The sequence below is a fragment of the Wyeomyia smithii genome, chromosome 3 (assembly GCF_029784165.1).
Source record: "Wyeomyia smithii strain HCP4-BCI-WySm-NY-G18 chromosome 3, ASM2978416v1, whole genome shotgun sequence".
NCBI classification, from domain to species: Eukaryota; Metazoa; Arthropoda; class Insecta; order Diptera; family Culicidae; genus Wyeomyia; species Wyeomyia smithii.
In genome coordinates this window covers 68,870,540-68,885,769 of record NC_073696.1, presented here as the reverse complement: position 1 = coordinate 68,885,769, position 15,230 = coordinate 68,870,540, and the positions used below count along the sequence as shown (strand labels likewise).

The 15,230-nt window shown below is 40.3% G+C and overlaps 2 protein-coding genes across 2 annotated transcripts; both read left to right on the top strand.

The window, feature by feature from the left end:
• Positions 1-6,167: 6,167 nt before the first annotated feature.
• LOC129728331 (uncharacterized) lies at positions 6,168-7,206 on the top strand. The gene is made up of 3 exons (XM_055686768.1): positions 6,168-6,258; positions 6,317-6,901; positions 6,961-7,206. Exons 2-3 carry the CDS (start codon positions 6,377-6,379, stop codon positions 7,204-7,206), a joined length of 771 nt encoding a protein of 256 aa, XP_055542743.1. The 5' UTR covers positions 6,168-6,258; positions 6,317-6,376.
• Positions 7,207-7,384: 178 nt separating this feature from the next.
• Positions 7,385-10,246, top strand: LOC129730365 (cilia- and flagella-associated protein 91-like). Its single transcript, XM_055689651.1, has 4 exons — positions 7,385-7,494; positions 7,708-8,802; positions 8,860-9,016; positions 9,072-10,246. Exons 2-4 carry the CDS (start codon positions 7,775-7,777, stop codon positions 10,221-10,223), a joined length of 2,337 nt encoding a protein of 778 aa, XP_055545626.1. The 5' UTR covers positions 7,385-7,494; positions 7,708-7,774; the 3' UTR covers positions 10,224-10,246.
• The last annotated feature ends 4,984 nt before the right edge of the window (positions 10,247-15,230 follow it).

The following is a 15,230-nucleotide window of genomic DNA, read 5'->3' as shown; positions in this document are numbered from 1 at the left end:
ACAAATTATGACAATAAATCGCCTGCTAATTTCTGCAGAGGAATTAGGGAATTATTATTTTGACGTTAGTAACTGCATTTTGTAAACTCTCTTCAAAGATATTAAAACTGTATTAAAAATGAACACAACAATGAAGATGAAGGTAGAAGTGAATGAAAAGAAGAATGCGATAAAGAGACGCATTGTAATATAGTCACTTTGAAAAAAAAACAAGTCATAAGTAATTTTCTTCACAAAGCATATTTTTTAATTGATTTATTTTATTTTCTCAATAACTGAATATTTTTATGTTTTTTATGTCATATGAAAGTTTTTCAAGCATCATGCATTTCGTTTTCTAAAATATTGAAACCGACGTAAAGTTTTCCTCATATAATATATATAAAAAACACGAAAATTCCTCTGGCGTCGAAAATACGCATTTTCATGCAAAAATAATATCAAATTCGGACTCAGCGTCCCAAAATAATTAAAAACCATGCATTTTATATGATTTTAAGACATTTTTTTGCTTGGCCAGCATTTGTATGGAGTCGCCCCACTGTGCACTGCTAGTGCTGCTGCTAAGGGAGGACGACTGCTGTTGTCGCTGTCTAGAACTATTATGAGCGGCTTCGGCTGAAATAGGCTCTTTTATAGGTCAAATAGCATGTTTAAAATTGCAAGGTATACGATTTTGTCGACCGTGCTTGGGAAGCAATCATATAACGACCAATCAGAGGTCGAATTTTTCCTTTTGACAAGGCTTGACTTTTTTCAATAGTACAATAGTGTGAATAATAAAATTATAATTATCTTCTTTTAGGAAGAATCTTAGAAGATTTTCCAATCTATTGCTACAAGAACGAAGGAAATCCATCGAATTCTAACCGATTTATTAGCATTTGAAATTGGACATATTTTTCACTTTTTTTTGGTTTTAGATTTTCATTTCACATCCCAATGTAGCCGAACTTCCTGAGAGAAGTATTCTACTTCAAAAATCAGACGTCTGCATATCAAGAACTTTGAGGTTCTTCGTGGCTCTGGCAACTGCAGACATAAAATCGTCGAAGGTGACCACACGTTCATGCCGCATCGACTTTTCCACCGCAGCATGGAAGCTGTCGGGGGCCATGAACGTGTGTCCTGGCTCAAAAAACTTCAAAACGATTTGTTTTAGAACAGTGTCGGTCTTGCTCAGCAGTAGGACAACGTGTTGGAAGAATCTCCAATTTTTGTTTTGGGCTGAACAATTGTCCAGCCACAAAGTTATTTGTTCGAGGTGTCCATAGTGCTGGAAGACTCTGTGGAAGCAACTCAGCACATCGTTACTACTACGCCCAGCGATTTGCTCCGACCACAGGCATGCAACGACAGGGAACGAACGGGTGTACCTTCCAACTGGCGCAAATGTTTCATTGTATGCCAAAATTCTTTGAGAGAAGACAACTGTCTTTAAACCATCCATTCGAGGCAGTTGTATCACCTAAAATTAAAAAATGGAACCTATTTAAAATACAAAAACAAAATCTAAATATATAACAAATACTTTTTGCAGATCCACTGCCATAACAAGCTGAATGGCAACAGCTTTTTCGTCATCTGCGTGGTATTCTGCTCGGGCTTGTTTTGCGTAGTCCAGATGTTTGGCTTGAGTAGTGCATACAGTACATTCAGAATTTCCAACATCATGTCCCGAAATCTTCTGGTGCTCTTCAGAAGCGACACACAACTCGCAATCTTCGTGTCCCAATTTCACAAACGAAATGTTCATTTCTTTTGGGACTGTATTATACAGAGAGTAGGACACTGTGGTATCATGTGTAGCTTGGTAATTATCGTGCATGGCTCTTTGTGTCAAATCTGATGGCAGGTATAAGCGATTGTGCGCATGCTCCCTTCTGTAGTGCGATACCGTTGGTCCAAATTTTAAAATGTGAGCCTTAATTGCTTCACGGGAGTCTTTGCTCCTCAAATACTTTCCACGCTTAGTGCGCCACGGAACACTCTTGTCATTTCCAGTATTACTCCGATATATTATGTTCCTAAAATTAATAGTTATTTATAAAACTAACATTGTTTTTATACCTTGCGAATCTCACCCGCATTGTTTGCCGAAGCCAATCGTATTCAAAAAGAATGTTCGACACACGGTCACTGGAATATCGCTGGCTGTAGGAAGACTGCATATGTATGATCGTTTCTTTCGCAACTCTTTAGCAGCATCACGGGTTTTGCGTCGGTCTGTCACACTGGCAATACTCATATAATTTTGTATGAAAATGCGCTGACCATCTGCATTCAGACTCCAGTAGTTGTTGTTGACCTTCTCTCTGTCATCGTGGGACAAATGGTCCGACACTTTTTCTTGAGCTACCAAATCGCTAACCTGATCCGCCGTTGAGATCAAACCCGAAAAATTCATAATCACTGTCATCACTTCCGTATGCTTGCAACATGGCCAATGCATTCATTTTCGGTTCTGAACGAAACTTCTGACAAACGAAACAAGTCGACCCACACAACACACGATGTAAACAAAACAAACAAACTAAAGCGTCATTTGCACGAGTTTGGTGGTGCGATGCGAAATTCACAGTGGGACTGTTATGCCTGGAATTTGCCAATTCATTTTATAATTCCAGGCATAAGAGTCCCACTAAACAATTTTTCTGTTAACGACCGTAAATTAAATCCTCAAATGAAGTATTTGATAATTTTCATTGGATATGTTTGTCTTTAACGCAATCTCAATCACAACACTGTTTTTTGATACGCCATTTTGCCTCATATGGCAAATAATGTCCAAATGTTTAATCGCATTTTTCTCAGTTGTCCATTTTGGAACATGGGACAGTTATGCTTGGAACGGCAGTGCAGCTGATGCGTAAACAGGTGTAATTTTTCGTAAGTGGAACTTAAGCTTTTATTCATTTGAAAATGTTAAAGTAATGTTTCGTTGCTCTACAATTTATTACCCGTATTGTCAGCAATCACAGGAGTTCGATCTAAGACAAATTGAAGCGGTAAATAAGTAGAAATACTTTTTTTTTTAATATGTGCTGCCGGTGTAACACCGTCACCCAGTGAGTGGGGTAAGCCCGACATGGTCTGAGGCTAGTTGGATGTTACTGACACATATTTTTCATCTACTACCGATAACTCGCTGCTAAATAAAAAATAATAAATCGACTTAGAAACATGCACTCAAGCTCTTCTGTGATTTATGAATGATTCCAAGAGTTGTTAGAGGTGTGAAATGTACTGAATCAAGTCACAAAACTGACCGCTTTCCCGGTGATATTTGAAATATGCTCCGGTGTGGTCAATTTGATCCTAGCTTCGATGAAACTAGTTAATTATATGATTTAATTCTTGGTTTAGTACTAGCCAATATCTTGTATTTTAGTACAATAATAGTGTCATAGCAGAACAACTTAGAACTTTATGTTTTTCATATTTCCGAAAATGAGGAAAAATTACAAAAAACTTGTTTTACATACTATGCCTCCTACGAACCTATTTTCAACAAAACTGTCTTAATATCACATTACCTATTGTTTTTACTCTATTTTATGAAGATCATATGAGTTAGCCAAATAATTTCTAAGTATTTGCATGCCCTACTGGAAAATATCCGGGAGCATTTTTTCTTCCATTTTACAAGCCTTGTAAATCTTCACTTTCACAATATTATAGCACATTTTCTGAATTATTTTTCAAAGTAAATTATCATGATTTCCAGTCGATAACATGTCTACTGCAAGTACAAATATGGGGGTGGTCTAAAAGGTTTAGACAGTTATGTTACTGTGATCTATACCTATAAAACTGCAGTCCAGTCTGTCTGTCTGTCTGTCGGTCTGTCTGATCCATATAGGCTCGGAAATTATCGAACCGATCGACGTGAAAATTTGTATGTAGGGGATTTAGGGGCCGAGAAAGGTTCCTATGATGGTTTGAGACCCCTCCCTATTATGGAAGGGAGGGGTCTCATACAAACGAAATACAAATTTCTGCACATCTCAAAAACTAACCAAGCAAATGGAACTAAATTTGGCATGTGGATGTTTTTAGGAGTAACAAATATGCCCATATTGGTTCGACACCCCTCCTTCTTCTGGAAGGGAGGGGTTCCATACAAATGAAACCCAAATTCCTCCACATCTCGAGAACTAACCAAGCAAATAGAACCAAATTTGGATGGCGACTTCCGGTTTCTGAAAAACAGCGGCAAATGACCAAATAACACCCAATATGGGTATTTCCGGAATTGTTATGACGCACTGAAGCCACAAATTGACCTCAGACAACATTTTGAATTGTAAGATGGCGACTTCCAGTGTCTGGAAAACAGCCGAAAATAATCAAATACCACCCAATATGAGTGTTTCTTTAACCAGAATGACGCTCAGAGGCCAAAAACTGTCCCCTAATGCCATTTTGAAATTCAAGATGACGACTTCCGGTTTCTGAAAAACAGCGGCAAATGATCATATACCACCCAATATGGGTATTTCAGGAACTGTTATGACGCCTTGGCCACAAATCGACTTCAGACAACATTTTAAATTGTAAGATGGCAACTTCCGGTGTCTGGAAAACAGCCAAAAATGACCAAATACCACCCAATATGCGTATTTACGGAATTGTTATGATGCACTGAAGCCACAAACCGACCTATCAACCTCAGACAACCTTTTGAATTACAAGATGGCGACTTCTTGTGTCTGGAAAACAGACAAAAATGACAAAATACCACCCAATATGGGTGTTTCTTTAACCAGAATGACGCTCAAAAGTAAGAAATTGTCTCCGAATGCTATTTTAAAATCCAAGATGGCGACTTACGGTTTCTGAAAAATAGCCTGAAGTGATCAAATACCACACAATATGTGTATCACCGGATCCAAAAAGATGCAAGGAGCTAAAAGTTGACCTTAGACATCAGTTTGAATTGTAAAATGGCAACTTCTGGGAAACAGCCGAAAATAACCGAATACTACTACATATGGATATGTCCGTAATCGAAATGATGTATAGAAGTCAAGCATTGACCCTGGACACAATTTTGAATTCGAAGATGACCATGCTCTAACAGCAGCATGCTGCAGCAGTGTTGCTAGTAAAATTCAATGGTGAGCCGTTCGTCAGATATTCAATCAGACTGGGGTGAATATCTTTTTTCACAAGCAAGGTAGCGCCTTGCGGTCTTCAGAAGAGTTTTTTCCAGGAAAATTTCCTATAAATATCATGTATTGATATATTTTTTGGAGCCAACTGGACATCTCTATAGAAAAAGTTTTGAAAAAGTGGTTTTTCCCATATAAAATCGTATGGAAACTTTAAAAATCGGGCGCAAATCGGGCGTTTCACCGATCGATCTGAAAAGTTACACAGTTGTTAAAGAACTCATAAGGAGCACGAAAAGTGCATGGGAGCGAAAAAATAACACCATCGCTTTTTTCCCATATAACCGTGTCCCAGTCTACTTATCACTCGTCGTGTTCCGTCTGTGTTCGCGATTATTGTGCTAGTTCTTACGTTTGCGTTAAATCATTGTAAAGGTTCATGATAGTTTTATTAGAGCAAAACAATTTACACTGTGCAATATTATAATTTTGGGGATTGTCCTCGCTTTGTAATGAAATTTCTATACTTTTATTCACACTAAAATATGAGTTGAAGAATAAATACCAAATGACCATCATCCTATTACGAACGTTCATAAAATCATCACTGTAATAAAGCGGATATGCTACTTGAAGCTGCTCGCTTGGTTCGGTTTGGCTACACACCGACCAAATAAACAAATACTTTATAGAATACTTCATGTTTATTCATGATTTTTGAGATAGAATATATTTAACATAATTATGATATTTGAAAGATGACATAAACATCTGAAAAAAACATAATTTCAATTTCTGGTTGATTTTACACAAGTAACAAGACAAGTAAAATATATTGAACCCATCGATGCATTTAATTATCGTTCCGGTGGGTTCCATCCACATCGGGCATTCAGCTCTTCTTGCCCCTGAGATGCCCATGATAAGCAATGGACGGTGACGATAATACATCATGTATAAGCACACAAGCAAAGTGTAAACAAGCGTCTGCAATGGAATAAATTAATCGATCTGTTCGTTGCACAGCTAATCAAAGTTATATTAACTCGAAAGAGCAAATTACGCGGTTTAGTTTCTTGACTGCTGCAATTTGTTCGATTTCCCAGCAGTTGAAATATAGAACAAACAACTAACACGCGAGGAAGTATACAGTCTGTCAGTCTTGTGTTTTCCCCTTATTCAAAACTAGTTTATCATTCAAGCCCAAAATTCAAAGATCTTCGGCGATAGCATCAAGCTATTGAGTTTCCCGGGAAGACCGCATGGATATACCGAATGTTTACCAAAGTGCACGTGAACAAAAACAGGGCCATTACAGCAGCAATGTAGCGTTGTCATCGGCTCCTTCTTTCAGCAGAAGCAAAAGTGATCTTGATCTTACTTCCAAACTATCTCCTACTAGCTCCGAAGAGTATGTCGAACCTGAAGTTTACAAATTACCAGAAACTATAGATTCTCAGCCTAGCTTTCCGAAACCTACCGTCCCACGTCTACGTTCAATCGCATCCGTGGCGCCACCCGTTCCACCTAGAATGCTGCGTGATTCGGATAACGGTATCGATTTGACCATCGCTAGAAGGGCGAACTCGGAGTCTAGTCCATACGATATTTCGAAAGGAATCGCGGAATCGGCAATGGATATTTCGCTGCTTACGGCGAACGCCAACCAGTTGAGATTGCTGATAACTTATAATCAAGATTCACAAACCTACATGGCTTGCATCACGTTTATAATTATGTCACTGGTGCTGCAGATGTTGGTAGCCGTCACCATGATCATTGTTTCGGTAAGTACCTAAATCATATAAACTAAATCGTGTGTGAATGATAAAATTTTGGTTCACAGTTGATGAAACAGAATCTTCGAGAAACGACCCGTCAGAAACTGAAAATCACCACATCAGTTGGGGTGGCAATTATTACAATGATCAACATACTGGTCGCGTCACTGGTAGTGGCTGAGTACACGCCCTCGGACGGAAGGACCATGTCCACAATGGGTACTATGTCCACGGAGGGAACTATGGCTACGATGGCAACGATTGCTGCCGTTAGTAGCAGTACCACTGCTGTTCCATTGGATGTTGTTTAGCATGTTCAAGATTCAACCTTTTTACCTTCTGATCCCACTTGATAATAAACTTAATTTTTTTTTTTCTGCTGATTTTACAAGTGTTTCTTCGAAAAACCATAACTGAAAAATTGAGTTTTTGATAGGAGTTCCACTGCATTCCACTTAGAATATTTTTAATCATAGTCGGCATTTACTTACGTCTTCGTATGACCGATACATTCGGTCGTAAATTGGTTGAGCAGTTGAATTACCTGTGCGCCAGGTTCTGAAATGATTTGGCTGCTCTGGAAACTGATATGTGACTTGGTAAGCTATATACAACGACAATAGTGTCACCACGAAACACTGCGTTGTAAAACCGCCAAAAAGAAAACACAGGAATCAACAGGTGTCAATCAAGTTGCAATGTTGTTTTCTAGCTCCTGGCATAACCAGGCCAACAGAAGCTAAGGGCAACGACGCCCGTTCCTGTTTGTTTATTTATCGATTTATTCAATCCTTCGCGTTCAAACTTTACAGTGTTGGAATTCTTTTTTGCCGCAACAAATTCCTCCAGTTCAAGAAATAGTTGTGTTGTTGTAGAAGAATGACATACCGCAGCCATATAGTCAGCCCATCTCGAGCGTTCGATCATATTTACGACCCGTTGTTCGTTGCTTCAGACAGAAAAGATGTCTGTAAGGCTAACAATGAGGCGCTCAAGCGTTCGGCTCCGATCGGAATTTTTCCGGTCTATCAGACCATGTTTAGTGAGTTACCACGGATGACTCGGAATCATTACGTGTTGCATCGCAATCCTCTTCCATACTATCCGGATGTTCAAGTGAATCCTGAATGTAAGTCATCCTATGCACCGGACCGGTCACGAATCCTGGGAACGGAAAGGTCTAAGTTCTTCTGCCACCCGGCAGCAGGGGAAACTGGTGCCATAATAAAAATGAGTGAAAATGTTGACGAGTTTTGCCATTGCGATCAATCAGTAGAACCCCGTTGCAAGGACGCTGCCTCACAGACTATGTACCGAGAATCGTCCGCACAGACCCAACCATGGATGCCAACCGCCGTCCTGAAAGACGCCGATCTGGGTACGGCCGAGGTTGTCTATGTGGCGGAAATGCTGCAGCACACTCAATATCCGGGAGTGAATGAAGTGGAAATCATTGAGCGAGCGAGAAAGAAACGAAACTGGGAGTACGCACTGGGTAGTTGTGATTCCGCTGACGAGTGGGCCCAGCAACGGTTGACTCTTCAAATTTTCGAGTGGGAAGAATGGGTCGCTAGAGAGCGCCAAATCGATCGCTATCAAATGCTTCGCCTGCAGTTGGTAGCGAAAATAATGAACAAGCGGGAACGGGACACCCAGCTGGCCACTGAGAGCAAGATGGAGAACACAAAGAATCGAATAAATATGGAACGGAACAAAGCCATGGAGAAACTGAGGATCAACTATGAGCGCAGCGTGCGTAAACTGGAAAAGAAGCGTATGGAGTGCAAGGCGAAGAATTTCCACTCGCAACGCAGTGTAAAACCAGTGGAAAGCTCACTTGTGACGAGTTCGAAAAAGAATTCCGGCAAAAAGTCGTATAATTATGATCCTAATTTGATTGAAGTTGGGTAAGTGATTTATGACTTATTTATTGTCAGTCTAATTAATTGTGATAATTTTCTCAGACTAACAAAACTTGAACGGAAGATCACCGTCAGCCACAAGTTGAAGGACATCAGCAAACAACGCCCGGAGCTGTGGAAACCAAAGGAAGTATGTCGAGAGTTGCAGAAAGGATTCTGGTCTGATAATTTCCTAAGGAAGCTTTACGATGCGTTGAAAGTAAGTCAATTTAGCTGATTTTATTTAAAAATAATCTTAACTTTTTTTGCTTTAGCATTTCCGTCACAAAAAAGAAACCCAACCATCGGTGCCGGAATGTTTAATCGTAATATCTTCGCCGACGGAAAGCAGCGTCACTTCTCCGACTCGGTTCAGTGAGGGACGCGAAGACGATAACCTCTATCAACAGGCCATTTTGCTGCAGAAACTCATCAAAGGTCGTGCCACACAGGAAATGATTCACAAGGACTATGCAGTCGAGCATGATTTGGTGGAAGATTTAATTGCCACCCATCGGCTTCCGGTTGTGGAGGAATTTTTCCCGATTGCTCCAATCAAAACGGGAAGTGTTCGTGAGAAGTATCTTCACATTTTGCGTAACGAGCAATTGCTGGACGAATTTGTTGAAAATTGCACCCATGCGCAGATGACTTCCCTGATGACGACGTTGGAGCGAGAGTTGACTCGACTACAGAACGAGCGTAACACACAGGCATTTTACTTGTTGGCGGAACAGGAACGGTACTTTCGAGAGTCACGTGAAATACGTCATAGTTCCGAGATGAAATATCAGGATAACGAAGAAATCGCTATCTATCTCGAGAATGCATTGCTAGAGAAGGTAGAGGGCGATAACATCGCGGAAACTCGCAACAAAATCCATGATTTAGTGAAAAAGTTTGACTTCGAGGCCGATAAACGCATTAACTCCAAGGAGGAGACCGGTCAGAGTCAGGGAAGCATTGCATGTTGTTTGATAGATGAAATGCTAATGCCGGACATTTTTCGTCGTTTGGCGCGAGAAAATATTAAATTGAAGCAAAAGCCGCTGCTAGCGGAAGCACATGAAGCGATTTTCCAGCAGGTTGATCTCAAACCGTTGGATTCAGTTCCGGAGGAGGTGATGCGAACGCTTCGAAGAAAATCCGACATTCGGCTCGAAGAAACCGTCGCGGCGGAGGAAACGGTGGATGTTGAGACTCGTAGCGAGGGTCAGATAATTATCGGTGAAATTTTAAGTAACGTCATTGAGAGTGCTCTGTCGGAAAATGAGGTGGAGGAAATACCGGAAGATGAGACGAAAGACTTTTACGGGTTAGATGATGTTGGTGCTGAAGAAGGCGAGGAAGAAGATGTGAGACAAATTGCCGTTGGTTTGGTGGAGGATATTCTCACACATGTTTACGAGGGGAAAGGCAAAAAGTAGTTTACAGTGAAGCAAACTTATATGCAGGATACATTTATGAAATACTTTTTGGAAATTCGAAACTGTTTTTACAAATAAAATAAATTAATGCTATCAAAACCGCTCCACCTGTGAACAGTGCCACGCTGTTTCAACGATACTGTTAGATGGTTTGAGTATTCGCTAAGAGGTACGATGCTCGATATCGTATCGGTATTATACGTGTGACGGTGCTGAAGCTTTCAATTTTTCCCGCATGTATCGCATTAGGGGTGGCGTTGGCGGGTAGACTGGCTATGTTGCCGTTCAGCTTGAGTGCATAAATTACTAGCAGTATAAAGCAAAACCAGCCAGCAACGCACCCGGTTAGAATTAACAAATCAGTTCATTTCAATGAGCGATACCGTGTGATGTTAAAATTTTTATTATTTCCTGGTTGTGCAAATACAGCACGACACAACCGCTTTAAACATTTCTTCAACATGATTTAAGCGGATTATCGCGTGTTTTTTTGTAATGTCTCTCTGGGACTCGAAACGAAACCCGCAAAGTAGCTGTCTGATCTAGTTATGCATCCCCCCGAGCAGGCTCTTATGAAAATGGTCAAAGTTTTATCATAAATCTACTTACCTGTTAGGGATTGTTTCATTAACATGGCGCATTTGAAATGAAATAATGCAAAGTTTGGAGAAGCAATTATCCCAGGAAAATTTTTTGTTGACAGACTTTCAAGGTTTCATTTGTTTCGTAATTGGGCAATAATTTATAACTTGTATTTCAAGACATTTCTGCGTTAACGTAGACAGTAACAGCCAAAAATATAAAAGAAAATGAATGCGGGACGTTTGACATTAAGACTGATCTAATAACCTATTGGACAAAAATTTCAATTGAAACTTCTGAAATTGGGTGCGTAAGCTTTACACTGATTAGGGATACCATCTGGTCAGAGGTACAAATTAGGACATCTATTTTTTCGGCACAAATTTGATCTAAATTATTTTTAAATTAAACTGGTGGTATGTGATTTGCACTTCAAAATGCGATTTGGTTGTTAATTTTTTTAACACGTATCTCGAACGATCCAATTTTATCAAGCAACTTTGAATTTTCAGGAATTTGTATGGTTCCAAAGAATTCAGCACATGTAAACTGTTTAAAATTAAATATAAAAAATGTCAGATGTTTAACACTATTCACTTTACTCGGGCTTAATTAAAGAAATAATTTACGCACTAAGCGTTGTGTACCGAGATTTATCTGAATTATCCACATTATTGAACATGTATCAATATAGACAGGTTTAATATCTATTCTCCCAGATTTTTCAAAAATAATGCAGATTTTTTCAGATTTTGGGACCGATTAAAGGAAACGAGGCAAGCAATTTGCCTCGCCTAGAGTCACTGACGAGCAAAATGTTGTGTTAGGAAACGCGAGTGAAACTTGGCTGGTGACAGCTGAGTGGAGCAATTTCGCAGACGAACTACTCGTCCGAGATCCAGCAGACTCACCATCTGTTATATCTAAATTGGTCAGGCGAGTAAATCGCCGCTCACCTCGTTGAGTGTTATAGGCCCCTTTATTTTCTTTAACCCGCAAAACGATCATCACTTCAAATTTTACAATTTTACCTCATAAAATGTTACTTAAACAAGTCAATTGCACCTACAACGAAAGATTCAACGGAACCCTTTCCTACCACGGATGAAAACATCGTCTAATGAGATCAGCACAAAGTTCATTGTTATTCGAAACATAGGGCGGAACCTTTAAAAATATCGCATCAATAACAGCAAATCTTTTATTTGTTAACGTACATTTCAGTGGTTTATTAGTTTACTTGCTCTTTACTAACCAACCAAAAATCATTAAAAGTAACAGATCTCTGTAAATTTTCCGCTACACATCAATAAACAGCAAAAAAGCAGCGTCACCTACATGTCAAGTATTTTGTATTATACCTGACCAAGCCTCTCGTGAAACCTGAAACTTTTGAGGGTAAAATTATAACCTTTACTATATGTAAACAGGAAAAAAATAATGAAATGCTTTTAATTTCCATAACAAACGAGTGTATTTTTCCCAATTTAAAACAAGAATCAATCCGTAACATTTGGCAAATTCACCCAAACAGACCGGCAAGCTGAAAAGAAAAACACCAAACTCATTGCATAAAATTTGCATACAAACGTACCCATTTGCAGCGGGCTGAGACAACAGTCAAACTAGCGGATCTTGTGAGCCGGAAACCTGACAAGTCAAAACCGTACTCTCTGCCATCCGTTACACTACCCGATGCGACCCGTCAGGTCGCGCGGGCAAGGGTCAATGGGATCTATCTGTCAAGCCCATCCGCACCTTCTGTCCGGACGGGTCCTCCGAATGCGCTTTCCGGGTCGGCTGTGATAGAGGTTCGGAAGCTGATGTGGATACAAACCTCACGTACTGACGAGCGGCGAAACTGAATAATCAACCGAATAATGGATTCCTGCCTTCGGGCAATCGGACCGAGAAAGAGCCAGCGTCGATTTCGCGCTGTAGATAGGAGAGCATCGGTTAAATTGCGAAACCGTACGTTTGTGTAGGACCGGCCGATCTCGCCTTTGTTCCGGATGGCGTCAGGCTGCGGCCCACAAAGCAATACCGGCGCAGGCTAATGGCGATGAAAAAGAAAAAAGAAATAGATCGATGAGTTTGCAATTTCCAGCAGTACTTATATTGATTTATGTTTTCATTTCAATCCATCCGACGGTTAGTCCGGTGGTCCAATCGATTTTATGTATCAGTGACTGTGATAGAAGAAAATTTGCATTTTATTATTGGAAACCTTTGACGGAGAACGGCAGGGTGATCGTCAGACTATGGTTCGAACTGGATAACGAAGTAAATACAATACATCACAAATAATACTCAAAATCAATGCGTCGGCAGGTCAGAAACTCGTCCGAATATTTTGTGTCAGGCTTCGAAACTCTGAAAAACATGCCCACTTTTTTCAGATGCAAATAAAAGAAAATTCAAATATGCGAATTTGGCAAACTGACAGTTTGCTTATGAAGTTTCATAAAACTTTGTACCCGCAAATAATTGTGCGTTAAAGTACTCATAAAAAAGTTGACAGGTCAATGAATCATCTCCACGAAACAGAAGTCATTATAAGAAGAAACAAAGCAGACAGCATCGCAATGTTTTCGCATGGGCAAACAAACGAGAAAAGAGTTGAAACTTTGCCGCTTGCTGCAAAATACGTAGGTAATGCTGGCGAAATTTATTAAGCATGACACTAAGGAAAAGTGAAGCCATCACTCCGTTCTGTTTCGAAATTATCCTTCATGTCACTCTCAGACCCGTACTGGTAAAAACGTTCCATTTGCATTCAGTTAGCATTTGTGCAAATCATGACCAAATCCAAATAGTTAACCCGCCACCCGACCAGAGTAATACCAGGATAATTATTCAGCACATCATATTGATAAACTGCTCCGTTATCAAGTATTCACCAGGTGAAGGCAAGAATAAATTTGGCTTGCACTGCAAGTCGTTGGCACTTTGCATACCGTTTGGGCGTGGCGAGTTTCCCCAGTGCAATTGATTGCAGGCCATCGAGTTTCCGTTTTCATTCTAAACCAACTGACTATGCGGCACCCTCTAGCCTACGTCTTGGAGATCGAGGAAGATGAATTGTATGCCATGTTGTACATTAGTCATGTGCATTGTCGGTTTTGCTTGTATGTTCAGTTCTTTATCCATTTCAAGAGAATAATTCAAGCGATAGGGATGCACGGGCAGATTTGTTTGAATATCCAAGCTCTTCGATTGCTTTTCCGAACGAAATTATTCTTCCGTTGAATCGCATTCCTAATGCACATCCGGTGGTATCCCCAGTGACAGAAACTTTTTCCGAAGGGGAAAGCTTTTAGCATTTCAGTGAGCTCCAACTGATGTCGAGTATGCAAAAAAGGCAGCACAGAAAGGAGATAGCGAAAGGGAACAGCATCTGTGTGCTATATAGATTTGCATTTCATTGAAAGATTTTTTGAAAGCTGCATTAAGTTATTCATGACAAAACGAATGCTCTCGGCCAGGGTGACGTGAGAAATTGCAACCGCGGCTTCGTTCCCATCCGGTTCACAACTCGTTTGCAATCACTTCACCTTCATTGGCTTCTAGAGAGCTTCGTTTTTTTTGTGTTTTCGCTAAAATGCACTGAAATATTTGGCTTTTCGATTGGACACCCCACGTATGAAAAACGCATCGGAATCATGCTTCTGGCAAAAACTGAAATCACAATCTGTATTGATTCGTTCCGAAACTATTTGGACTCATCAGGAATTTCAACTGAGCGCTCTCGAAAAAACGCAACATTCCTTCTGAAATTAGGAACTCGAAAATTACAAAATCAAACTCAAAATTCACAGCCGGACTGGAAATACCTGATGACAATATCACCTCGTTGAACCAGTTTTCGGATAAAGTTGAACTTGATATCGATTGGTTTCATACGGCAACTATCCATTGGCTCTTCTGCCATTCGCATACGGGATTGGTTGTCTTCATAATCTGGCACGGATTCTTCGATGTAACTTCAAGGTCCTCCATGTGCCTTCCATATGCCTTCACAAACGGCTGTCAAATACAAGGTGACTGTTTGCTGCTTCCGCGTTATCCACTGAGCCCACGCAGTATAGCTCATCTCGTAGTCTTTCTGCCAAGCCGGAGGAGCTCGCTTCCGAACACTGGTCTCTATTTCCAGTACGGCCTGCTGGTCTACCCTGCTGAACTATTTATTACATTAACGCATTCTCCACAATCCATAAATTCGTACATGGTATCGTTCATTTCATGTAGTTCTTCCTCCGGTTCAACTCCTGCTTTGGGTTTACCTCCTGTTTCCACTCGCTCTTAATTGCTGCTCCTTTTGAATAGAACTACCCGTTCGTATTTTACTCCATGATTTTGTGAAGCCCACCAGTCTCGTCGACGATGACATCTCTGGCGGCAATGACTTTGCCACGCTTTGGCTTC